General features: G+C 41.0%; 1 protein-coding gene across 2 annotated transcripts; it reads right to left on the bottom strand.

The window, feature by feature from the left end:
- Positions 1 to 833: 833 nt before the first annotated feature.
- Positions 834 to 15,026, bottom strand: LOC145357725 (uncharacterized). 2 transcript variants are annotated; one of them, XM_080211149.1, is made up of 6 exons: positions 14,811 to 15,026; positions 7,465 to 7,607; positions 6,395 to 6,507; positions 4,212 to 4,426; positions 2,934 to 3,023; positions 834 to 2,193 (listed from the first exon to the last, which is right to left on the bottom strand). In XM_080211149.1, the coding sequence occupies exons 1-6, from the start codon at positions 14,915 to 14,917 to the stop codon at positions 1,359 to 1,361; spliced, it is 1,503 nt and encodes a 500-aa protein (XP_080067275.1). In that variant the 5' UTR covers positions 14,918 to 15,026; the 3' UTR covers positions 834 to 1,358. The 2 variants fall into 2 exon arrangements, with proteins under 2 accessions (XP_080067275.1, XP_080067277.1); XM_080211151.1 differs by lacking the exons at positions 7,465 to 7,607; positions 14,811 to 15,026 and adding an exon at positions 6,901 to 7,458.
- Positions 15,027 to 26,024: the final 10,998 nt, after the last annotated feature.

Below are 26,024 nucleotides of genomic sequence, written 5' to 3'. Positions count from 1 at the left end.
GCTCATGAGATGTTTGAGGTCCATTGAAAAAAGTGAACTGAACTGCACTGCAGCCCTGCATCCTAGAGTAAGAGTTTCAAATGACTTATATCCTGAGTATGAAGAGGCATTAACACTTGCTTTGTATGAACAATGACTGTGCAAGAAAACCACACTGCAGAATCAGAATCATCTTCACAAATAAAGGAGATAGCCACTGACTGAAGATTGACTACCATGAGGCACCTTGTCACAATGCAGACATACTACCACAAATGCACTTAGGTTTGCAGTGCTGCCTCAGCCCCTTGTAGGAAGCATCTCAACTGCATTCACAAAATACTGTGTTGTGGTTATTCTCACTACATAAAGACCACGTTTCCGAGGCTGCCTTACCTTCCTGTTTTGAAGACAGTGTGATGCTAGAGTGTAGCTTACTAATTAAGAGCTTGAAGTGGTGCATGGGGATGAGAACAAAGGTGGACTGACAATGGAGGACACTGGCAAAAAGATCTTAGTGAGTCATCACCATTCTCCTGGAACCTGGTTGCTATTTGCATATCACATACACACTAGTGTTGCCTGACCTGTGCTATGGCCTCTTGTCTATGACTCTGTTCAACTTTGTCCATTTTTTTCCCAAACTGATTCCAGGTTTTTATACTGTGATCTGGTTTTGCTGAAGTGTTACATATTCAAGTGTATCTGTAAAATGTTAGTGAAACAAATACATTTAAATTGGTAGGCTGTTTACAAGGTGTTATGTCACCTTTTCTGGAATTTAAGCAGTTTATTTATACAGTCACCCATCTTGCTGCATCTACTCACCCAAAGACAATGAATCATGCCAACAATGGATTCCAGGCATTCATTTATTTGCATTTTATTGAACCAAACAAAAAAAAGCAACGCACGTTAGCCAGCTGAAAAAAATAAAAAGAGCAGAAACTCAGGCAAAGAGCTATATCTCTCTTCTCACAATGGAGGGAAAAATCTCTCTACATTCTGATTACACTGTATTGGCAAAACTTTACAATTTGCTTTATGTTTTGGCTATGAAGTCCACAACATCAGAAACGGATTTTTTTTTAATGATCAATACAGATGAATGTATTTTAAGACTTCATTATACATATCTGAAAACATCAGCACTGATGGGCACCATTACTCTGCACACAGCATACCTACCTAAGAGTCCTCCTGACAGTACAAGCCCATCATAAAATTTTAATTTAGCACTAAATACATCTTTTCTATTGTGAAAAATGTACAGCATTTCAGTATCTATTGTTTGGATTATCTGTGATACGGCTAACAACAGACCTGCCAGAAAAAAAAAATCCGTTAAAGTTTTCATAGAAAATGTAGAGAGAGGAAATTTAGGACTTTGAGCGCGACCTGGACCTGGAACGAGACACAGATCTCGACACCGACTGAGAAGGTGAACCTGACTTTGAACGTGATCTGGCTTTGGTGATTGATTTGGACCTGGAACGGGATTTAGATTTGGCCTTCGATCTGGACCTTGACCTAGAACGAGATGCAGGACTTGATTTTGACTGTTCATTAGAGATCGATTCCCCATCCACTTCTTCACCTTCATCCTTAGATTCTTTCTCAACATTTGTTTTCCTACCCTCTTCCTCCTTTTCTTTTGATTCTGACCTTGACCTAGATCTAGATTGTTCCTTCTCACCTTTTCTCTTCCTGCTCTTACTGGTACTTTTAGTCTTGCTTTCACGTTTGCTACACTTTTTGTTCTTCTCATTTTTGCTCCGACTCCTGCTCCGGCTTCTGCTTTCACTCCTGCTCCTCTTCCTGCCTTTTCTTTTTTCCTTGCTCTTGCTCCGACTTCTACTCTTACTCTTCTCTTTGCTCCTGCTCCTACTTTTGCTCTTATCTAACTCTTTGCTTCTACTTCTGCTAACACTTTTTTCTGCATCTTTACTCTTACTCCGACTTCTACTCTTTTCTTTACTAACACTCCTTTCTTTCTCCCCATTTTCATTTCTGTTCTCAGCTCTTTCTTCTCCATTGTTGTCTTTAATCTGTTCAACACTCCTGCTCCTACTTTTCCCCTCACTTCCACTTCTACTACTTGCTCTGATTTTCTTCTCTTTACTTCTGCTCCTGCTCTTGTTTTTGTTCTTGCTCTTGCTCACACTGCGACTTTTGCTTCTGCTTCCACTTTTGCTCCTAGAGTGTGTACCAGACCTGAAAAAAAAATGAATGAAAATGTTAATCATTTATCTGAAGAAATGCTCAAAAGACAAGTATGCACTGTAGTTAGAAACTAATGATCTACATAATGGATTTGTGGCATGATTTATCTGCCCTAGCAGGTGACTTTCCAAAAAGGTTTATTTGATAAAACGTACTTTACTCTTTCTCAGTCTCTGTATTTTTGATCAAGCTGCTCATATGATCTACATATATGATCAATGAAATGTTAAAACACCAGACCGATGCAAGGTCTTAGTAGGAGTCAAAACAGAAATAGCCATTCCACAATTTCAGTAGCTTAGACACACCATATAAATATAACTTACCATTTCAGCTTTCATATCTTATATTAATTTTTGAAAATTATGAATTTCCCCATCATCCTTACAACTGCCCTGTAATTTTCCACACTTTTGTAACAGTAAATCATTTGTTGTACACAATTTTTAAGAACATTTTTAAAATGTTGAGACTTTAGAAGTTGAAATGATCTAAAATTGTCAAATGCCTTTTTCCAAAATTATCTATTTACCCTTCTGCAGAAATTTCACATCCCTATCTCAAGTCAGTTTCAACAGCAAGATATTTTCTCCTTCCATGCCAAATGAAAAATCAAGATTGGTTCCTCAATCTCAAGTAAAGACAGCTCTGAAACAAGAAATTCTAACCCAATACTTTTGTCAGTATGTAAATTGAAATGGTTCCAAATGATTGAAGTGGTTTATACGCACCGGGATTGAGACTGGCTGCTCTTACTGCTTCCACTGTGGCTTCGACTCTTGTTACGAGAACGGGAACGATTTCTGCTTGGGGAACGAGACCTAGTTTGTTTCAAAAAAAAGGCAAAGAAGAAAAAGCATGTAACTGAAATTTACTAATACAATAACCTCCACTTACATAGCATCTTTGATGTGGTAACGTTTTCCATGATGCTTCATCAGACAAAAACAGATTCTGAGTCAAACAAGATATTAGAAGGGATCACTAAAAGCCTTGTCAAGGAGGCAGGCATTAAGGGTTGCCTTAGAGAGTGAGGAGTGTGTGGAAAAATTCTAAAACTTAGGACCAAGTTAATTGAAGACATTGCCACGAATGGTGGTGGGGCATGGCAGAGGCCAGAGAATAGCTAAACTCTTCAACCTGCATTTATATGGCGTCTTTAATGTAGCAAAATGTTGAGCGATCCTTCACAGAAATGCAATCAGAGAAAAGAAACTGACATCAAGCAAATGGAAGAATATTAGTATAAATACTGAAGGTATGCTCACCAATGATAGAGGAAAGGTACAGGGAGACACAAAAGCTAAAGTTGGTAGAATGTTTGGAAGGTCAAAGGCTGGGAAAAATTAGATACACAGGGGCAAACCCATTGAAGAATAAGAAGAATGAATTAAAACCTTAAAATTGAAGAGTCAATGTGAATCAGTGAGAACAGAGGTGATATGTGAACAGGACTTGATACAAATTAGGGAGGACATGGGCAGCAAAGTTTAGGATGAGCTCAGATTTATGGAGGTTGGAAGAAAATGGGAGACTGGCCAGACAACTATCAACATTTCAGTTTGCGTTGAGGTGGGGTGGAGACAGAAGGAAACCCACTCAGACGTGGAGAGAACGTGTAGGCTCCACATGGACAGAGACCCAAGCCAGGAATTGAACCCAGGTTCTTGGCACTGTGAGGAAGCAGTGCTAATCACTGTGCCACCATAAATTCCAAAACTAATGACAAGGCAATCAAAGCTTAATTAAAAATTAACAATGGTTAACCAAAGTGAGCAATAATTGTGAATGTTTGCTGCATTGTTCTTGGAATGTGTTTTAATTAATTAATCTATTTAAAAAAAAACCAAATAGAACTTGGGATAGTTTTGATATTTCAGTGGGAGATTTTTTCTTTAGAAGTTGAGCTTTTAATAAGACCAACAAACCAACGCCTCCCTCTGCAAAATTTGTCAACTTTGACAAATTATCTGCTGACCTTTAATGTCAATTTTAAATCACAGAATTACCGTGAGCGGCTTCGACTCCTTGAGTATGAGCGTCGTCGCCGTGATGAAGGCCTGTCTTCAACCAATCTGATTTTCCTGCCATTAACCTCTGTGCCATCCAGTTTTTCAAGCGCTCTTTTCATATCAGAGTAGGACTTAAATTCAATAACACCTTCATTCTTTCTTCCTTTGTGTGCATCTGCATATGTAACTTCACCTGCTTGACGCATATAATCCTAAAAAAGCACAGTGCAATTTCATGTTTTCTTTTACTTTTCATTCAACATTTCTTATTTCATTATGTTCAATAAATAGAACCATTGAGATTTACAACTATAAGCAACGCAGCTGAACATATTGCATACAAATATCTGAATTTTAGAATTACTAGTCAGCTGTATAAAAATAATCATTTGGTATACTGTACTTGTACTAATCATTCTGAACTAAGCCAAGCTTATTCACATAATACCCTCATAACAAAGCGCCAAATTTTCAAATATATTTTCTCATAATGCCAAGTCTCTGTGAAATGGCATGTGAACAAAAAAAAATGTGTATTGTCTTGCATTTACAGTATGGACGAGAAGTCTAATCCAATGTAATGGATTGCGATGTGAATATTGATTGTACCTATTTCAGAAGACGCACCCGGCTAAAAATTTAATTGCATGCCATAATTGCTCAAGTTGCATATTACTTTATCTGTTTTTAGTATTTCATATTTCTCATTAGAACCAGGAAGTAATCATATTTGAACCAGATTATAATACTCTTATCAAGATTTTTTGCCAGTTTGTATTCCGTCGGGCAGTGTATGCTTTTGCTTACTGCCTTCTGCCCTCCAGCAATCATCATCCCAGCTAAAACTGATGATCAATACTAAAAATATCAATACACACCTAAAATTTATAAACCATGTTCAATATTTTAAATGGCAAATTTATGTGCATCCGGCATTAATCCTGCTTCTAAACTTGAACCTTATAAACTATTCCAGTGGTTCTTATGTAGGCACTTTACCTTCAGAAAGGAAATCCACCTGATGTTCCACTGTCTACTTTTATGGCACCATCACCACAAGGATTGCAGTGGTTCAAGAAGGCAGCCACCCATCACCACCTCAAGGCAACTAGGAATGGGCAATAAATGAGGTCGTGCCATCATCACCAACATCCCGAGAACAAATAAAAATATTTTGGGTACTACAATTTCCATTTTTGCCACCCCCTTCAACTTCCTTAAATCTAGTGTAATTTTCATGTTAGTGCTTATATTATTCACATTTATTAATCATTTCAAACATAGCTTTAATTGTGTGCAGCCAACACTCAATCATCAACCTCAGTTCTACTTGATAGAGCTAAAAACGCGAATTGCAAACTTATGTTTAAATATTAGGATGTCATATGTTATTGTTGCAACCATAGATGATGCATTATAAATCAGGCATCCACATAAAACTACTTTTGCAAAACAATTAACTGAAATATTTAGCAAGGCATGGTTAATGTCGAAGTATTTAAAAAACCCAATTACCTCCCTATCCCTTTAAAAGGCATTAACTTTTCCAGGGATATGTTTGAAGGCAACCTGGCACTCTCTCAAATCTATCTCTTCACATGAGAACCTCAATGGCCAACACAACCGAACAGGACCCAGTTCTCATCCAAATACCACATGGGGGCACTTGACTGATCACTTAATAGTGATCAGAAGAAATCTGGATAATTGAACACTACCAAGTCCAATTATGTTTATGCCAATTCCAATATACTCATGTCACTGTTGCTGAGTTAGATAACACAACAGTGACTGGCATCAAACATGGGAATTTATGGTCTACATGGTTCAACTGCACACTTGTTATTTGCTTATTTAAATCAATTTCCAATATTCTATTCTTCAAGAATGAAGAGATAAAGTAATTATATTGTTAGGTTACACTTTACATTTTGAGCACCTAGATCATGTCTTGCTACATTGGAATGTTTTAAAACTAAATTAAACTAAATGTTACCTTTTTAACCATCCACAACTAAACTTTGACTCAGAACATTTACTTGCTTTATCTACAGCTATAAACTACTTAAAAATCTAAACCCAGATTACACGTGAAACTTTGAAAGCATCCTAACCCCAAAAGGAATCTTCACAATATATATTTTTGACAAATCTTTCAGTCATACAGATACAGAACAAACCTTTAAATCTTGCCAGCTGCACCGACTAGATAAATTTTCGACAATAAGTCTATATTCTGTACGAGTTGGAGGTCCATATCGGTCTCTTCCAGATCTTCTATAACCATAACCACCTTTAAGGTGACAGGTAAATACAACAAGAATATTTTAGTCACTGTATATGCATAGATTTTAATTCCCCACTAAAAATAGATTACATTGATAAAATTACAAATACATCTAAATATTAATACCTCGATCCAGTAATTTAAACTAAACTATCATCCCATTACAGCATAAAAATTAACATAACATTTCACCTTAAATTTCATAAATTAAAACTATTGAATTAGAGAATTAAACATTACAGAATTAATTTTATAGATACTGTATTACTTTTATAGATACTAAATACTATTTAAATTGAATCAGAAATATTTACACAAGCATGCATAATAAATTACATGAAAATGATAATGATTTGATAAAGTAACCAAACCACTAAACCAGTTACCATCTATACTTACGGTGAAATATGGTTTTCAGAATATCTGACATGAAAAAGATTTCAGGCACCTATTTTCAGTTTTATCACATCTGCCTCTAACCCTTGGGGTCCTCACCACCCAGGTCTAATGGCAAGAGTAGCAGTCGTCACATGGCTTCCTTAAGGTCAGCCAAAGGTCAATGGTCTTAGGTCTTAGAGCCACTCATGGAAAGGTAACCCAAGGCCAGCAAATGGAACAGGCAGTCATCTTAGCCTCAAAGGACTCTTTTAATTAAAACATTGAGGTCTTTGTTAAGACTATGGTATCAACAATCACAATGAAAACATCGATTCAATTATAATTTTAAATGACTTACTATAATAACTTGAGCAAAAATTGTCAAATAATGAACATTAAGTAAATGCGAATATTAAATACAAATTCCAATAACACAGATTTTAACATGCAAGTGCTTAAAGTTATTACAAATGTACATTGTTGCTAGTTATTCTATATCACCAATTCAGATTTTGTAGTTTGACTTATTTCATTGAATTACATTAAATATTTTCAAATTATAACTAAAAAAGTGAAAATGCTTACTACGCTGAGAGGTATAACCACCATCCCTTCGAGGACCTCTAGCATGTTCAACGATTACTCGTTCCCCACAAAGTTCTTTACCATTCAGCTCATAAACAGCATCATCTGCATCTCGAGGGTCATCAAATTCAACAAATCCATACCTATAAATGGAGAAACAAAAATTTAAAACATTTTTCACTACAGCCAACACTTTACAAGCATATACAAATAAACATAGTCCTAGAGTAGAAGCAGATAGTGGTAGCTAGCTCTCGTAGTCAAATTGCAGAAAAACAGAGCAAGCTACAGCATCGGCACAAACAGAACTAAAAGACTCCACACTAATTTAAAATGCCTGCGGTTATGATACAAGAAAATTCAAAATGATTTCTTCTGGACCCAAGGTCTTGCAGAAACTGAGCACAGCACATGGGAATCTGAAAGTTTCAGGATACTAGAGTATGAACATTTAGTTCACCTGTCAGAAATCCTTGTTTTAGCAAAGGAGTTAACCACTTGAATTAAATAGCTTAATTTTCAATAATAGCAGGAAGAGGACTTTCTGATGAATGCAGTTACTAGAGTTGCAAGCAATAACTAGATTTATGTTTTCAACAGTTTCATGAGATAAATAAAGTTTGACTTCCATTATTTCCTTTGGTATTTTTAATGCACTGTAAACATTCCATCGTAACCCAATACAACACATTCACAAATGATGTGACAGAGAAATGAAGGTAGTGAAGTAGATGATGTACACTTTGAAAGTATCTTGTACAGACTTATTCACAAAATAGCACAATTTATTAAGGCGACAGTGCTAACTTGAATTTGTATTGGAAAAAGGGATGGACTGCAGAAAACAGTTGTAAACAAACGTTATTCTGATTGAAGAGAAGTATGAAATACCTATCCTCTTAGGAGACAGTACTACCATTATTTTACACATTATACGCAGACTTGGGTATTGAGCATCCATCATTCAGTGAGTAACCATTGTGTTTCTATTCTATGATAGAAAACTAGACAACACAGTAAACTGAGCAAGAATGTTGCAGACTGCAGAAGGACATGGGTAGACTGATGAAATGGCAATTGCAGTATATTGATAAGATTATGTGAATGGGCAAAAATTTGGCAAATAGATTTCAATGTGGGATTTCAACCACTAAAGGTAATTTCTACATGATGAAAAATCAGAAATATTGGTGATTCAATGAGATTGGGGGGGGTGGGGGGGGGGCAAGTAAATACATTAAGATAGCATGTACATATACAGAAAAATCTAAAAGACTAATGGAATGCCGGTCTTGGTACCTACAGAACTAAAATAAAAATGGGGAGAAGTTATGCTAGAGTTATACAAAGTGCTGGTTAGGCATCTCGAGTGCAGTGAGTAGTTCTGGGTACCACACATTAGGAAGGGTATATTAACATAGGTATTCCAGAACGATATTTGTACTTCAAGGATTGAATTATGAAGCAAGACCATAAAGCTAGGGTGCTTTTCCTGGAATTTAGATTAAACATGATTTGATTGAAGTCTTCAAGAGGTTAAGGGGAACAGAGAGTTCATTCCGAGAAACTAATTCCACCAATTGGAAAATCTAGCACGAGGGGACATTGTTTTGTGTCTAACCAAATAAACAAAATCAAATTAACTAAGGCAGTCTAAAATTGAACCAGAAGTGAAATTAGAAAACACTGCTTCATATGTAGGGTGGTGGAATTTTGGAACTCTCTGCCCCAAAAAATGATTGATGTTAGATCAAACGCAAGGTATCAAGGAATTATGGAGTTAGATCACAGGATTAGCTATAATCTCATTGAATAGTGGAACGAGTCAGCCTTCCTTCTTTACCTGAATTGTGAAATGATGGATTTTTGAAGCAACAATATGGAAATGCTAAATAATCTAAGATATATCTTGAGGGTGTGCAAAAGCAGAGAGGCACAAGGATGCATTTTAGAATCTTAGAGGTTTACAGCACGGAAACACGCCTTTCGGCCCTACTTGTCCATGCTGCCCTGTTTTTAACCCCTAAGCTAGTCCCAATTGCCCGCATTTGGCATATCCCTCTGTACCCATCTTACCCATATAATAGTCTATACACTTTTTAAAAGACAAAATTGTACAGCTACCTCTATCAGCTTGTTCACCAAACTCTGTGTGAAAAACAATCGCCCGTCTGGACACTTTTGTATCTCTTCCCTCTCACCTTAAACTTATGCCCTCTAGTTTCAGACTCCCCTACCTTTGGAAAATGATATTGACTATCTAGCTAATCTACGTCCCTCATTATTTTATAGGCCTCTATAAAATCAGCCCAAAGCCTCCTATGCTCCAGGGAAGAGTACCTGTCTATCCAGCCTCTCCTTATAATACAAACCATCAAGTCCTGGTAGCTTCCTAGTAAATCTTTTCTGCACTTTCTAGTTTAATAATGTCCTTTCTATAACAGGGTGACGAGAACCGTCCAAAGTATTCCAAGTGTGGCCTTACCAATGTCTTGTACAACTTCAACAAGACATCCCAACTCCTGTATTCAATGTTCTGACCAATGAGACAAGCATGCTGAATGCCTTCTTCACCACCTATGGCTCCACTTTCAAGGAGTGATGAACCTGTACCCCTAGATCTCTTTGTTCTATTACTCTCCCCAACACCCTACGATTAGCTGAGTAAGTCCTGCTCTGGTTCGATCGACCGAAGTGCATCACCTCGCATTTATCCAAACTAAATTCCACTGCCATTTGTCAGCCCACTGGCCAATTGATCAAGATCCCTTTGTGATCCTAGATAATCTTCTTCACTGTCCTCTGTGACCAATCTTGATGTCATCTGTAAACTTACTAACCATGCCTCCTATATTCTCATCCAAATTATTAATATAAAATGATAAATAACAGTGGACCTAGCAACGATCCCTGAAACACACCACTGGTCACCGGCCTCCAGTTTGGAAAAACAATTCTCTACAAAACCCTGTCTTCTGTCATCAAGCCAATTTTGTATCCATTTGGCTACCTCACCCTGGATCCCATGAGATTAACCTTATGTAACAACCTAACATGTGGTACCTTGTCAATGGCCTTACTAAAGTCCACGTAGCCATCAACTGCACTACCCTCATCTACCTTCTTGATTACCCCTTCAAATTTTCTCAAATCCTGAACAAAGGAACACAAGTAGACTCAAGTCTGTTCGGCATCCACATCACTGCAGCGATTTAACTCCTTCAGGGCAGCAGACCAAGGTAAAGCATTTAAGAAAGTTCACAGCATAGTCAATTTCATAAATGGGGCACTTTTAATTTTAGTGATCAAAGGCGATTCAAAACCTTGGAAGTTTTTATGCTGTAATGCAGGATTCTGAACAATTATTCTGCATGTCTGTTTTGTCAGTAATGAGACACAAATAAAGTTACAGCTTAGATTGTTTCACATAAATGTATCAATAGGGAACGGTTGCGTTACTTGTCCAATATCCAGTGCTGGATGAGCAGAAGCTTTCTGCAATTTAATATTGAGACCGAAGTCACTGTATTTTGGCCTGAACCACTAACTCTATTCTGTTTGATCTAAGGCTGACTCACAACCTTGGCATTTGTTTGATCCCAGATGAGCTTATCACCAAACTTTGCACAATTACCAAGACTGTCTACTTCCATTTCTGTAACTGTGCCCATCTCCCACCCATGCCTCAGTTAACTTAGAGAAACCTTATACCATGGCTTTATTGACTATATATCTTACTATTCCAACATTCTCTAGTCAATGTTTTGTCCTCTATAAACTTAAGCTCATTCCAAACTTTGCTGTTCATGTCCGAACCTGCACCAAGTTTCATACTGCCACTACCTCTGTGGTAACAAGTTTAGCAAGATCTCAACTTTAAATATCTGATCCTTGCTTTGACAGTCTCTCCCCTCTCTATCTCCACAACATTTAGTCCTACAAGTCTCCAATTCTGGCCTTATGCACTTCCCCAATTTTAATCACTTCATTACTGGTGACTGTAATTCTAAATACCTGAGCCTCAAGACCCCTCCCTAAGACTCTTCTCCTCTCACTTTGTCCCCTCCTTTAAAAAAACTCTTCAACTTTTCCTTCTGTGCTAACATCTCATATGGCTTGATATTGAATTTCATTTGATAACCTTCCTGTGAACCATCATTTGAATGTCAGTTGTTAGGTTTCTGCTGTCTACCCATAGTTTGAATCATTTTAACGGTTTCCTGTTTGAGATCAATTTTATTTCATTAAAATAAAGAACTATTAGAGCATTACATTTCAATTTTCTCAAAGATTATATTAAGAGTTTGCCAGGAGTTGCAATCTTTGCTGTTCTATGTATTTCTCAGATGTGTAGGAGCCTGGATAAAGCAAGAAGCTGGGAGAGAAAGAGGTTATGATTAGTGTACAGTTACTTTAATATCTGATGCAGAATGAAGAGCACAATCAGAAACCTGATAAGTTTCTAATAAGTGAAGGGATGGGTTACGATGGCTGTGCTTCACTGCTTATTTAATTGTGAAAAAAAAAGTATGGATTCTGTTTCAGGACTTTCTTTTATGCAGAAAAACAATAAAAATAATACAAGTCCTTCAATGGATTAGATGGTACAAATCCCAGACAACTGGTAGGGAATAGTTGACTGCATTTAGTTTAGGCAAAAATAAAACTTTGTAGTTCCACAAACAAAAAGAAAAATCAGAGCAAGTTTAACCAAGTTCACAACAAGCTCATGGAATTTAAGAGATGTATGTGTACATTACACATGTAAAAACAATTATAACATATGCACTAGGTAGGCATACATCTACTCTTCGCAACAATTTTTATTAACGTTTATTTATTAGTTATACGTAAGTTTACATTCACACTATAATGAAGTTATTGTGAAAATTCCCTAGTCACTACACTCCAGCACTTGGTTGGGTACACTGAGGGAGAATTTAGCACAGCCAATCCACCTAACCAGCACGTCTTTCGGACTGTGGGAGGAAACTGGAGTACCCAAAAGAAACCCACGCAGACACAGTGAGAACTTGCAGACTCCACACAGACAGTGACCCAAGCCTAGAATTGAATCCGGGTTCCTGGCGCTGTGAGACAGCAGCCCTAATCACTATGCCATCTTGTCAATTGACTGCAAACAAGTTGGATGTCCGTTTTCTTTTTTTTAAAATTCATTTGTGGGACATGGGTGGCGCTGGCTGGCCAGCATTTATTGCCCATCCCTAGTTGCCCTTGAGAAGGTGATGATGAGCTGCCTTCTTGAAACGCTGCCGTCCACGTGCTGTGAGTTAATCCTCAATGCTGTTAGGGAGGGAATTCCAGGGTTTTGACGCAGTAACCACAAAGGAATGGCGATATATTTTCTACTCGTGATGATGAGTGGTTTGGAAGAGAACTTGCAGGTGGTGGCATTCTCAAGTATCTGCTGCCCTTGTCCTTCTAGGTGGAAATGGTCATGGGTTTGGAAGGTGCTGTCTAAGGATCTTTGGTGAATTGCTGCAGTGCATCTTTTAGATGGTACACACAGCTGCTACTGAATGTCTGAGGTAGAGGGAGTGGATGTTAGTGAGTGTGGTGCCAATCAAATGGGCTGCTTTGTTCTGGATGGTATCAAGCTTCAAGGGTTGGAGCTGTACCCATCCAGGCAAGTGGGGAGTATTCCATTACACTTCTGACTTGTGCCTTGTACATGGTTTGGGAAGTCAGGAGGTGAGCTACTCACTACGGTATTCCTATCCTCTGACCTGGTCTTGTTTATGTGGTGAGTCCGAGAGAGTTTCTGGTCGATGGTAACCCCTAGGATGTTGACATTATGCTATTGTGAAATATGTATCCCACAACAGTTGTACAAGAGTTCTGGGGCAATTAAGTCCTGGCATATATAGGAATATCCAGCTGGTTATCTGCATTTAACATATTCAGAATCTGCACTGAAATTTAACAATACAATATTGCCAGTCATTTCATAGAAATGAAAGGAATGGAGGTAAAAGAGCATGAAAGCAAATAGCAGCAAAGTAGTTAAAAGTCTTCAAGCTAAAACCAGCAACATATTTTTTTAAGATGCTGATCAACCTGCTTGTAATTGGCAACGTTTATTTCAGAAGTTTCCAGCATTGGTAATTTTGAACTTTCCCATTCTTATTAAAAATAGTGCCAGGGATCTTGTGTATCCACCTGAAAAGGCAGACGAAGCCCTGATTCCATCCAAAGGATGGCAACAGCATACACTCACTTATAACACTCTAACACGCTTGACTGGAGTGCAATTGAAGCCCATGACTTTTGACTCAAGGGGCAAAAGTGCTACGCACTGAGCAAGAGTAAAATACCAGAGTCCTTGGATGAGAGGATTGTCCAAAGAAAGTCTGAGTGGGTTAAGCTTATATTTCTTGGTATTTATAAGAATGGGAGATGTTATCACTGAGACATGTAGCCAAAAATTCAAGGACTTGAAGGGCGATACAGTGGCAAGTACTGCTGCCTCTCAGTGCCAGGGACCCAAGTTCAATTCCAGCCTTGTGTGTTTATGTGGAGTTTGCGCATTCTCCCTATGTCTGCATGGGTTTCCTCCAGATGCTCTGGTTTCCTCCCACAGTCCAAAGTTGTGTGAGTTAGATTGATTGGTGGTGGTAAATTGCCCTTTAGTGTCCGAAGATGGATTAGCCATGGTGAATGTTAATGTTAATTGTTGTGGGAATAGGGCAAGGGTAAGATGATCTTTCAGCGTCAATGCAGAATTGATGGGCTGAATAGCCTCCTTCTACACTGCAGGGATTCTATGATCCTAAATCACAACTTCAGAATATGGGGTCGTCCATTTAAGGCTAAGACTCCAAATGCCTTCACTTAAAGGACGCTTCATATTAGATTTCAGTTGCAAACCAAACATAATTAAAGGTTAATCAGTAATGGGGTGGGTAGAGACAAAAAGTGCCGCTTCTTATCCTCTAATGGGCAATCCAAGCCACAAACCTACCACGTTGCCAAGTCCCCCGCACAAAGGGCTGCAAGGCGCGTGCACGCGACTTGATCGAGCTCGGCGCAGTGCGCGCGGCGCGGGGACGCGCTGTCGTTGTTTTGGCGCGCGCGGGCGTGACGCAGCTGCAGCCCCAACAAAGAGCAGCAACGAGGAGAATGAAAATACACGAGGCCTCCTCCGGCACCAGGCTCGGGAAAATGCGGGTGCAGCTTCCCCACTCCGCGGGTAGTTTTGAGGAGGGAATGGGGATAATGAGCCCTTACGCGCGGCCCCCGGGAGGGAAACCCGGCGGCCCCGGAGGAGGGGGAGCACTCGCCGCTCGGGCGCCATTTTCTTTCTAACTGGTGTCTGACCGGCTCACCCATTCTTTATGTCCACCTCCAAGATCTTTCCGTAGCCCTTGAAGAAGCGCTCCACATCCCGCTCCCGGGCCTGGTAACTGAGCCTGCCGATGTAAACCCGCGGCATCTCTTTTCTGTCTCACACACGCTGTTAGGCCGCTGGCGCGCTTTCACAAAGTCACCGTTGCTCCAGCTCCCTCGCTGGCTACCGCCGCCGCCGTGCGTGAGCGCGGAGCCCCGCCCCCTCTCCCGTGCGTGATCGTAGCCCCGCCCACTCATCCATCGTGAGCGAGGCGGCGCCACGCCCCCACACTGTACGTGAGAGCGGAACCCCGCCCCCTCCACGGTGCGTGAGCACGGAGCCCTGCCCCCTTACGTCGCGGTTGTCAGGTACGTCGAGGCCCTCTCGCCAAAGAGGTTCAAAGGAAAGGATTTAAGCACGTTTTGCAAAACATCTTTCAGGACCGAGCACATGCCAAAGCTCTTTACGTGCAATGGATAGTCTTCAAAGCTTACAGCAATTATACATCCCTTCACGGTGCAAACCCACCCGAAAAAGAGCCAGCCGACGACGGCTGGCAAAGGAAGTTAAGGATTGTGTAAGAATCAGTTAAAGATGATAATAAAAATCTCAGCCTCACACTGCAGTGACTCCAGCTCACTCTCCAAAACCTGGAGCCAAAAGAAAAAAACATCTCAGCAGGTCTGACAGCATCTGCAAGGAGAGAGAAGAGTTGACGTTTCGGGTCCAGATGACCTTTTGTCAAAAAATGTCTTTTCCCTCCTTACAGATGCTGCCAGACCTGCTGAGATTTTCCAGCGTTTTCTCTTCTGGTTTATGATTCCAGCATCTGTAGTAATTTGCTTTTATCCAAAATTTGGCGCTTGAGATGCTGCAGATGATCACATTTGCTATACCCGTGCACGAGAGAAGTGCCTGGATAATATGGAGCAGGCCATGAAGTCCATGTGTCTGAGATATGCTGCCACGCCTCTATTTATTAGATAACTTATCTTGGCAACTTAAATAACTAAAGACTCACCAACTGCTTAACAATAAGCTGCTTCTCTTGCACTGATGTCATTTTATTTTGCAGATTTTAATTTTCTGAAAAGCCCAGAATTCTTTACTATACCTACCTATTTAATGTTAATTTTATTCCATTGGTTTGATTAAATAATTGAATACTGATTGCCAATGTTAAATTTGGTGTTAGTTGACTGCTAATCAATTGATAAAGTACTACAGTTATTAATGAAATATAATAATAAAAATTCAAATCTCACCTGTATGCTCACTACACATATATTCAAGGACTGTAACGTAGGATTGTTGGACAAATCTGGGAGATCTCCTGTTCTTTAAAATAGTGCTGTCAGATCATCTGTCATGTGAGTGTACCTTTAAGAAAGATTTTGTTTAAATCATGCAGTGTACAGCTTCAGTGATGTCATTTGGGGTGGAGCTAAGCTATAGTAGTCAGGTGATAGTGCTTTCAGTTTTGTTTGTGGCAGTCAGGTGATAGTGGTTTTTTTTTACTTTGGGCTTTCAGTCTTTTGGGAAGTGTGTTAGAAGCAGCTTAGTAACAAGCTAAAAAGCAGTCCCCCCACCCTGAAACTGGTATCAGGTAGTTGAAGGAGAGGCTTATTGCCAGCCTGCTTTAAAGAAACAGTGCTTTGGAAACACATTCAATTACAACCTCTTCTGAGTTCACAAGGGATTTTCAACATTTAACTCAGGAGGCTGGATTCCTGCAACAATTGGGTATTAACCTATGCTGTATTGCGCTTATTTAGAGGGTTTTGTATATTGGCTGTTGGCTTTGGTTGGAACACATTGGAGATATTTAAGAGTTATACATTATTGTGGTTGTTGTGTTCCTTGTTTGTAATTGTTAATACTTCTTGCTAATTATCTTACATACATGTCAACAATATTCTTAAACTTTGTTTTTGATAAAAGCTCCTTGTGGGTCAGTTGAATCACAACTGAAGTGAAACCTCTCTTGCTCATTCTAGCTAAATTCAACGTAAAATATTACAGTGAGGTGAGCTTCATAGAACACCTTTAAGTATCCAACCTTGACTTGTAACACACCTAACAGGGCAGACAAGGGTTCACTTTAGCATATTTGAAAGGCAGTACCTCTGATAGTGCAGCAAACCCTCAGTACCACATTGGAATGTTTACATTGTTATGGTTATGTCATGTGCCTGTAAAGCTTATTGGATGATGGAATGTGGACACTATCTTCACAAGTGGACTCCAAAAAGTCAAGGGACTTCTTTTATGGTTTCTGTACAAAGACATTAAACAGAAACTGGAATTGTCTTTGAGTGGATGTAAAGGATCCTACGGCACCATCTTGAAGAACAGCAGTGAAGTTCTCCTGTTATATGGCCCATTCTCACATTGCTGTCTGTGGGAGTTTGCTGTGTGAAAGTTGGCTGTCGTGTTTCCTACATTGCAACATTGACAACACTTCAAAAGTATTTCATTGGCTGTGAAGTGTTTTGAGATATCAGGTGGTCATGAAAATGCCAGTCTTTTAATTATTTTTCAAAAATTACATTGTTTTTAATTTCATGGGACTTGAGTGTCACTGGCTGGCTAGCATCTGTTGTCCATCCCAAATTACCTGAGGACAATTGAGGGTTAATCACTTTGATGTGGCTCTGGAGTCACATCTGGGCTGAACCAGGTAAGAACAGCAGATTTCCTTCCCCAAAGGGTATTAGTGAACCAGCTGGGTTTTTCCTGATAATTTCATGACCATCAGATTCTTAATACCAGATATTTTTTATTCCACCATCTGCCATAGTGGGATTTGAACCTAGGTCCCCAGGACATTAGCTGAGTTTTTGGATTAATAGTCTAGTGATTATGCCACTAGGCCATCTCCTCCCCAAACTACGAATATTTGTAGTTTCCTGACGAAATGTAATCTCTCTACTATGTTTCATTTATGTTCAGACTCACTGAATAATATTGCATTCTCATGGGTGATAGGTTTACCATCCATGTCCTGTGGAGAGCCTAGATTTTGAGGGCCTTAACCTGCTTCCAGGTGTCAGAGATGTACCCTCTTCATCCCGCAGTCCCTAGGATACCCCGGTGTCAAGAAAGGGGAGTGTAGCCACAGTTGCTGTCTCCTGACTGGAAGGCCCTGGCATAGGCTCAAGCCCTTCCTCCTCCCTGGGAGTTCCACTCCATGGGATGGCAGTGCTTCTGCAGTGAGCTCTGGCATCATCTGGCTTTGCCAGTCCTGGAGGACCACCTGTGTTTTTGCCATGTTGGTTGAGCCCTCTGCAATGTCTCTGAGTTGGGGGCCACCCGTCAATGGCAGCAGCCAGTGAGACTGGGCCACGCCCTGCAGCCCCCAGCCATGACCCTCTGTGGCTAGGTCACATTCTCAAAGGCTGCTACCGTAGCCCGCTGTGTCTCGGCATTGTCCCACTGGATCTCCTGCAAGTTCTGCAGCCTCTCAGCCATGGCTTTCTGTGATTCAGCCAAATTCTCAAGTGCTGCAGCCATAGCTTACTCTGTCTCAGCACTGTCCTGTTGGATCTCCTGCAAACTCTGGAGCCTCTCAAGCCATGACCTTCTGTGAGTGGGCCACATTCTCAAGGGCTTCAGCCATAACCTGCTGTGCCTTGGCACTGTTCCATTGGATCTCTTGCAAGCTCCAGAACCTTTCGATCATGGGCTTCAGAATCTGGAGAAGCCTGTTGAAGCCCTCTGCTGTGACTTGGCCATCACTTGGAGCCTGCCACTCATGGTGAGGATTCCCTGCCCCAGGCTTTCTACCATCGATGCCACCCTTGCAGTGTTGGCCTGGGAACCACGCAAGACAAGCAATAGCTGGTCCACCTGAAAGCTTTGGGACTCCTCTCAACAGCCTCGCAGTCAGTCCAGTGTGGGCGTCAGCCTCTCCTGTATTCCCTGGCCTTGTTGCTGCATCTCCAGCAGCTGGGGGAGAAGTAATCCCAGAAGCCCAGCATGTAGCCTGGGGCCAGCAGATTCCTCAGCTCCAACAGGCCCCCATATGCCAGAGGTCTCTGACGTCTCCGCCTTCATCCGATGTACATTAGCAGATGTGTGATGCACACCAGAGAGTGACGCAGATCTCTCATTACTAGCTTGACCCACTGATAGGAGAGGTTGTGAGATGGAAGCTGACACAAAACTGGTGCCGGCTTCGGTCCCTTTGTCCAGTTCCTCAGAGGAGCCATTCGAGCTACCAGGGGCAGGATGGGTGGAAGCAGCAGGGTGACCTGCGATGCCAGATGGCCCAGGCACATCAGGGTCCCTTCCTGCAACACAGGACACAAGGTTAAGTGCAAAAGAGGGAGCAAAATCTGGGCTGCGTGCAACTTACTGCAGATATCTCCAACAAGTGGAGGATTGGCAGTTGTTCACTTTTATGCTCCAGCCAGATCATGGTGTGGATCCCCTCCTCTCCCGCAAGTTCCTGTGCCTGCTGCTCAAAGGGGGTGAGGACCCAGATCTTAGGCACATCACCACCTGTCTTCACCCTCTCCTGGCAATTATAAGTATTCTTCAGCTGTGGGGATAGAAGGAGCCATGTAAAATCTGATGGCATGAGACATGGTGGCCCTCAGAGGGCAAGAGTTGTGACCTCCTTGGGGGGAGGAAGGGAGGGGCTGGAAGTATGCAGGGTGCTGTGGCTGGGGGTCATTTAGGGGTAAGATGCTAGAAAACACAGCCTTGCTGCCCCGAAGAGGTCATTCAGTTTCTTGCAGCACTGCTTCCCGATTCTCCTGGCCTATACCCTGGCACAAAAGCACGCTGCCACCACCTCCTAGACTGTATTTCCATCCTTTCCCCTGGAACAGTGTCCTGCTTGGGGAAGAGGGTGTTCTGCCTTGCCTCCACTGCCTCCAGCAACTTGGCAAGATCTGCATCTGAAAATCTGTCTCCCTGGAGGCCATTTCTTCCTGCACTGCCTGCCTGTCTATCTATCCTTGGGGGTTTTTATGGAGCTTTCCCTTGTTAGGGCAGGTCAGCTGCAGACAGTGTGGACAGGCCACACAGCCACTAGAGCATTCTAGTGAGTTTAATACAGTTTGCCTTGTTACCATGAAGGGGAAGCCAAGTCAGCACTTGCAGATGTGCTGATGGTGGGAAAGGAGGATTTGTGCCTCAGTGACGATCGGGAGCAGGGGAGAGACAGGGCCCTGTCACTCAGCAAATGGGGCCGGTGGAGGGGGGTGGGTGATGAGGGGCTATTTGCAAGGGGGAACCTGGGGATGGTGGTGTAGGGGGTCGGGAATGTCTGTGGAAGAAGGGGGTAGGCTGTATCTGGCCCAGGGCGTTTTGTCAGGAGAGCTGCTTTTTTTGTGTGTGATCTGTCTGCACATGTGCAGTTTGCAGCTACAATCTGCTGCAGGCATGCTGGAGAATAAAGCCCCGCCCACTGCCTCTAGTGGCTAGAAACCATCTAGCCCATGTTTTCAATGAATGAGTGCATAAGCTTGGGCATGAAACTCGCCCTAAAGACAGATCAGGAACTTTCACGCCAGCTGGATACTTAGAAAAACTCTCGTAAAATTCCACTCATTAAGTCTGAGCAGCATCTGCAGTGAGAGAAACAATCTGTTAAGTTTATCCAGCATTTTCTCTTTTTATGTCAAATAGTTTGATCAGATTTTGTCGCAGACACTATTTTCGATCAGATTCAGTGGCCAGAACTCTACCACCTCACCCGCCACAGAGTCAGAGTAGGCAAAAGTCCAACAATGGAAATCTCTGCTGACTCAGGTACTGACTCCAGCAAGGCTGTAAAATCCTGCCCGGTGTATACAATAGCTGCCTTATTATTATTTGCCTTGAGTTGACACATTTCTGATTTATATGCTTGCACATTTATAGAACAATGAGCAAGGATTTATAGGAGGGGATTTTCCAGTCGTATCTGCCCCGAAACCAGAATTTTAATAATTCTTCAAATTTTCTGTCCCATCCATGACAATTCCTGCAGCAGGCGCGACTGGAGAATTTACCCCATAACCTTGCGCTTTAATTAAATTGTCTCTTCAATCCAGGAGGAAACAGCCATTAAGACCCAGGCCAGAAACTCCAAGGCATTTTGTGAAGTTAGCTTAGACCCTAAGTTTTACATTTAATTTTGACATTGGTGTTTCACTCTCAGTATGATTCAAATGACCCATGAGAAAGCTTTTATCAAACAAAGTTTATTTAAGAACAGTTAGAATATAACAAAAAGAATTAGCATAACTTTTACCAAGATTTAAACATGCTACAATAAAACTCTTAACAGCTAGTTATCTCTGTTGTTTCAATGTAAAGAAATATCCCACAAACATATGCCATTCTATTCTGTTAGTTAATGCAAAAACAAGTATGATAATATGATGCCGGCTCACATGATGGTGGATTTCCAGCTTTTTTAACACTTTTGGACAGCTGTCCTCAGAGAAGGATATATCGTCCAAAAGGCACAACTTCAGAGAGGTAAACTCAGTCTCTGGTAGCTTCCAACACAGCAACACCTAAACAAAAACACCAACTCCAGAGAGAGGGGCAAAACACTGCTCTTTCTCTTAACTTCAAGCAGCTTCTGAAAGCAAAATTAAAACTAGAATGGTCTGTGAAAAATAGCTGTTCCTCAGTCACATGACATGACTGTCAATCACCCCCCCCCAATCAAATTCCATGCAGCAGTCCCAGGGAATGTTAAAACCACAGAACACTCCGTTAGTTCAGATTAAAATCAACATATTATCAATTATACTGCTTCAGTAACAATGAAGCTACAGTCAACAGTACCGATGAAACATGATTAAATTACATGTCTTAAAGGTACTGTGCCATTATACAGGATGAAACATTCTTTAAAATTGTTATTAGATGGACAGTGACTTTGGCAATTGAACTGTTATGAGAGTGCAAGCTCTTGCCACACAATCCTATGCTAATAGGATTGTCAAGATTTAATACCCAGTCCTGATTATAAGCTTCAGACACATGATTGTCATTCAGTATTATTCATTGGCTACAAAAGCTGATTTAATTTCAAAGCCACTGGTTATGATTTCAATTGATCCATTTTCCCCCTCATAGTTAACTCTGAAGATATATTTAATTTGTTTTCCAGTTCACACTTGCTTCACACTTTGTATCCTCTGACTAGAGTTCACACTTTTGTATGGTTCAGAACTGCGAATGTGTTAATTTGTCTGCAGTCATTAACTTAGTCTCAATTCTGCAAGATAGCAGAAGAAGCCAGCAGTTTACATTTGGAATCAGTAAAGTGGCTTTCTGGAGAGCTGAAAATTAGAAACAGTTTTCTGATCTATTGATAAAATGAATTACTCTGACTGCATCATAAGTGGACATTATAGGTTATTGTGACATCATGCTAGACCATTCTAAGCCTGTGTATTGTACCCTCATTACATGGCACACAATGAAGACAAAGGTATTTGAACTTGTTGAGTTTGTGAACTGAAAAGGGAAATGGAAATAATCAGCTTATTAGAGGCATGAGCAGAATCTCCTACAATTGAACTGAATTTGCAAGCAAGGGAGGATTTCACAGTAACCTAAGATACTGGAACATAGGTTTATAATTATTCAGAATTCTGGGAATGGAAGTATAAACTTTTACTTATTTTAATTACTTAGAAGAGAGGCACCAATGACGGGAGAAGACTCGGGTTGGGTGACCAAAGATAAGGACAAAGAAGCAGGTTTTAGGAGGCTTTTCTCGGAGGGGAGAGAGGCAGTGAGATAAAGAGGGTATTAACAATAGTATCTTGCATTTGTATAGCACTTTGGTGATAGACAAACATTCCTAAATGATGATGTGGAGATGCTGGTGTTGGACTGGAGTGAGCACAGTAAGAATTCTCACACCAGGTTAAAGTCTAAAAGGTTTATTTGGTAGCACGAGTCTTTAGAGTGTTGCTCCTTCACCAGGTGAGATTGCCTACTCCATCTGTGCCTCTCAGAATTCTACACATCTCAAATCGTGTCCTCTCTCAATCTCCTCTGCTCCAAGGAAAACAACCCCAATCTATTCAATCTTCATAACTAAAACTCTCCAGGCCAGGCAACACCCTGGCAAATCTCCTCTGTATCATTTCTAGTGCTATCACATCCCTCCTATAATGTTGACTCTGTAAAAATATTGCAAACAAAATGTTTAAGTTTATAGATGAGACTATTGAGTAGAAAAGGTCTTACAAGGAGATGCACAAGAACTTACAGCAACAGGACAGGCTCAAGGGAACAGGTGGCTTATTCCTGTTTCTTTGTTCCTGTGGAAAAATAAGTGGCGCATTACTTTTTTTAAAGTGGAAAATGTAAGGTGTCCAAGTAACAAAAGTAGATTCAGATCAGTGGGTAGATCATTCAGTAAGATGGAGCAATGGGAAGTGCCTTGGTTATGATAATTCATCAAATGTTGAATCATAACATTGTGTGTCAATTATTGCCAGGTTAAACTGAAAACAGAGATAGAATCACAGAGTCACAGTCCAAGGTAATGATATTGGCACTCTGTAAGACAAAGAATTCAGACGTGCAGCATCATACTATATTTTATCCACTGGGCTTACAAAAAAAAACACATTTGCTTTGTGATAAATTTGACAGGCGACAGAAACAAAACCAGACCTTAGAACAATGATGAGTAAAAATAAACAATGTTAACAGCATTTCTTGTAGTAAAAAGACTAAAATGACACAAGTTAGTGAACATTTTTTTAAAAAATCATAAAATGAATAGAGTCGCACCAACACAGAAGGAAGTAATTCAATCACTGAGCCCATGTAAAATGCATAAGTAATGTGAGCTTGTGTGGAAATGGGATTTGGACCCAGCCTGAGGGGAGAGAATTGGGAGCTATGATGATGTTTGGTTTGTTTCTTCCTCTCAGCAGAATATTTAAGGTTTATTAATTTGTGGATATGACTCATATCAAGTAGTTGGTTTTTCTTCATGTTTGGTACTTTTATAAGCTGCAGTACCCATGGAGCAGGGCATGCCAGGGCTGTATGAGGCATACCTAAAAACAGTGTTAACCTGGTGCAGTCAAACAACAGAAGAAGCATGCAGTAGAGCTAAATAATCCCATGACAAATAGATCAGAGCAAAACTCTGCAATCCTGCCACATCCAGTCATGAATGGTGGTAGAAAATTAAACAACTAACAGGAGGAAAATGCTCCACAAATATAATATGCCTGTTCTCAGTGATGGCGGAGCTCAGCACATCAGGGTAAAACATAAGGCTGAAGCATTTGCAACAATCTTCAGCCAGAATGTCGATTGGATGATCCATCTTGGCCTCCTCTTGAGGTCCCCAGCACTACAGGTGATAATTTTCAGCCAATTTGATTCACTCCATGTGACACCAAGAAACAGCTGAAGATACTGGATACTAGGTCTAGGCAACATACCGGCAATCATCCTGAAGACTTGCGCTTCAGAAGTAGCTCTTCCAGTGCAACTAAGGCACTGGATCTACACGGCAATATGGAAAATTGCCTTGGCATATTCTGTGTGCAAGAAGCATGACAAATGAAACCTGGCCAACTACTGCTCCATCAGTCAACTCTCATCAGTAAAGTGCTGGAAAGGGGTCATGCTTTCAAACAGCACTGACACAGCAATAACCTATTCATGGATGTTCATTTTGGATTCTGCCAGGATCACTCAGCTCCTGACCTCGGTACAGCCTTGATCCTAACATGGACAAAAGAGCTGAAATCCAAAGGTGAGGTGAGAGTGATTGCCCTTGGCATCAAGGCAGCAGTTGACCGATTGTGGCATCAAGGAGCCCCAGCAAAACTGGAGTCACTGGGAATCAGTTGGAAACTCTCCAATGGTTGAATTCATATCTTGCGTAAAGGAAGATGATTGTGATAGTTGGAGGCCAATCATCTCAGTGCAAGGACATTGTTGCAGGAGTTCCTCAGGTTAGTGTCCTAGGCTCAACCATCTTCAGCTGCTTCAGCAATGACCTTCCCTCCGTCATAGGATCAAAAGTGGGGATATTTTCTGATGATCACACAGTGTTCAATATCATTCCCTGCTTACGTACAGAAGTAGTCCCATATTCATAGGCAGAAAGATGTGGACAATATTTAGGGTTGAATTAATAAGTGGGGAGTCACATTTACAAGTGCCAGACAGTGACCATCACCAAGAAGAGAGAATTAAATCGTCTTCCCTTAACATTCAATGGCATTACCACCACTGAATCCCCAATTATTAACGTCCTGGAGGTTACCATTGACCAGAAATGACCAGAAACTGGTCTAGCCATATAAATATTGTGGGGACAAGAACAAGTCAAAGGCTAGGAATCCTGCAGTGAATAACTCAGCTCCTGACTCTCCAAAGCCTGTCTGCCATCTATAAGGCACAAGTCAGGAACGTGGTAGAATACTCTCCAGTTGTTTGGTTGAGTGCAGCTCCAAAAGCACTCTAGAAGCTTGACAGGGCAGGGTTTGCCATTGTTGTTTCCAGTGCTTATGTTGATCCTTGGTGGTCTGTCCAGTGTCATTTCTGTTTTTAGACTTTGTAGCAGTTTGATATGACAAAAGTAGCTTCCTAGAGCATTTCAAAGAGTGTTTAAGAGGCAACCAATCAGTTATGTTTGGAGTCACATGTAGACCAGACCAGATGAAATCACATTAATGAACCAGATGGGTTTTCAGGATAGTCTCAGGATAAAGGATTAGGACTGGGATGAAGAGAAATTTCTTCATTAAGGAACCTTTTGAATTTTCTATGGAGTTGTTGACTATGGTCAAGTCTGAGATTGGTAGAATTTTTGGACAGCGATAGAATCAATAGACAGAGTTTCTAGCCCTTCACACCAGTGGGATCTTCCAGTCCTGCTAATGTGAATGGAGATTTCAATGGCTCAATGGCCCCACTCTAGGTTTCTCTTGTGGCGGGGGTGCCTCGAAATTTCAAGCTAGTGTATTTATAAGATAAGCAAAGAAGATGGAGTTGATGTAGAAGATAACACAAGTTCTAACTGAATGGTGGAACACTCTTACGGGCCCACGTGGCTTACTCTAGCTACGGTGGCACAGTAGTTAGCACTGCTGCCTCACAGTGCCAGGGACCCTTGTTCAATTCTCGGCTTGGATCAATGTCTGTGTGGAGTCTACATGTTCTCACCGTGTCTGCATGGGTTTCCTCCGGGTGCTCCGGTTTCCTCCCACAGTTGGAC

This window comes from Carcharhinus amblyrhynchos, chromosome 24, assembly GCF_965287045.1.
Source record: "Carcharhinus amblyrhynchos chromosome 24, sCarAmb.v2.hapA, whole genome shotgun sequence".
NCBI lineage: Eukaryota > Metazoa > Chordata > Chondrichthyes > Carcharhiniformes > Carcharhinidae > Carcharhinus > Carcharhinus amblyrhynchos.
Note: the sequence above shows the minus strand (reverse complement) of the source record. Positions and strands in the feature narration are given on the sequence as shown.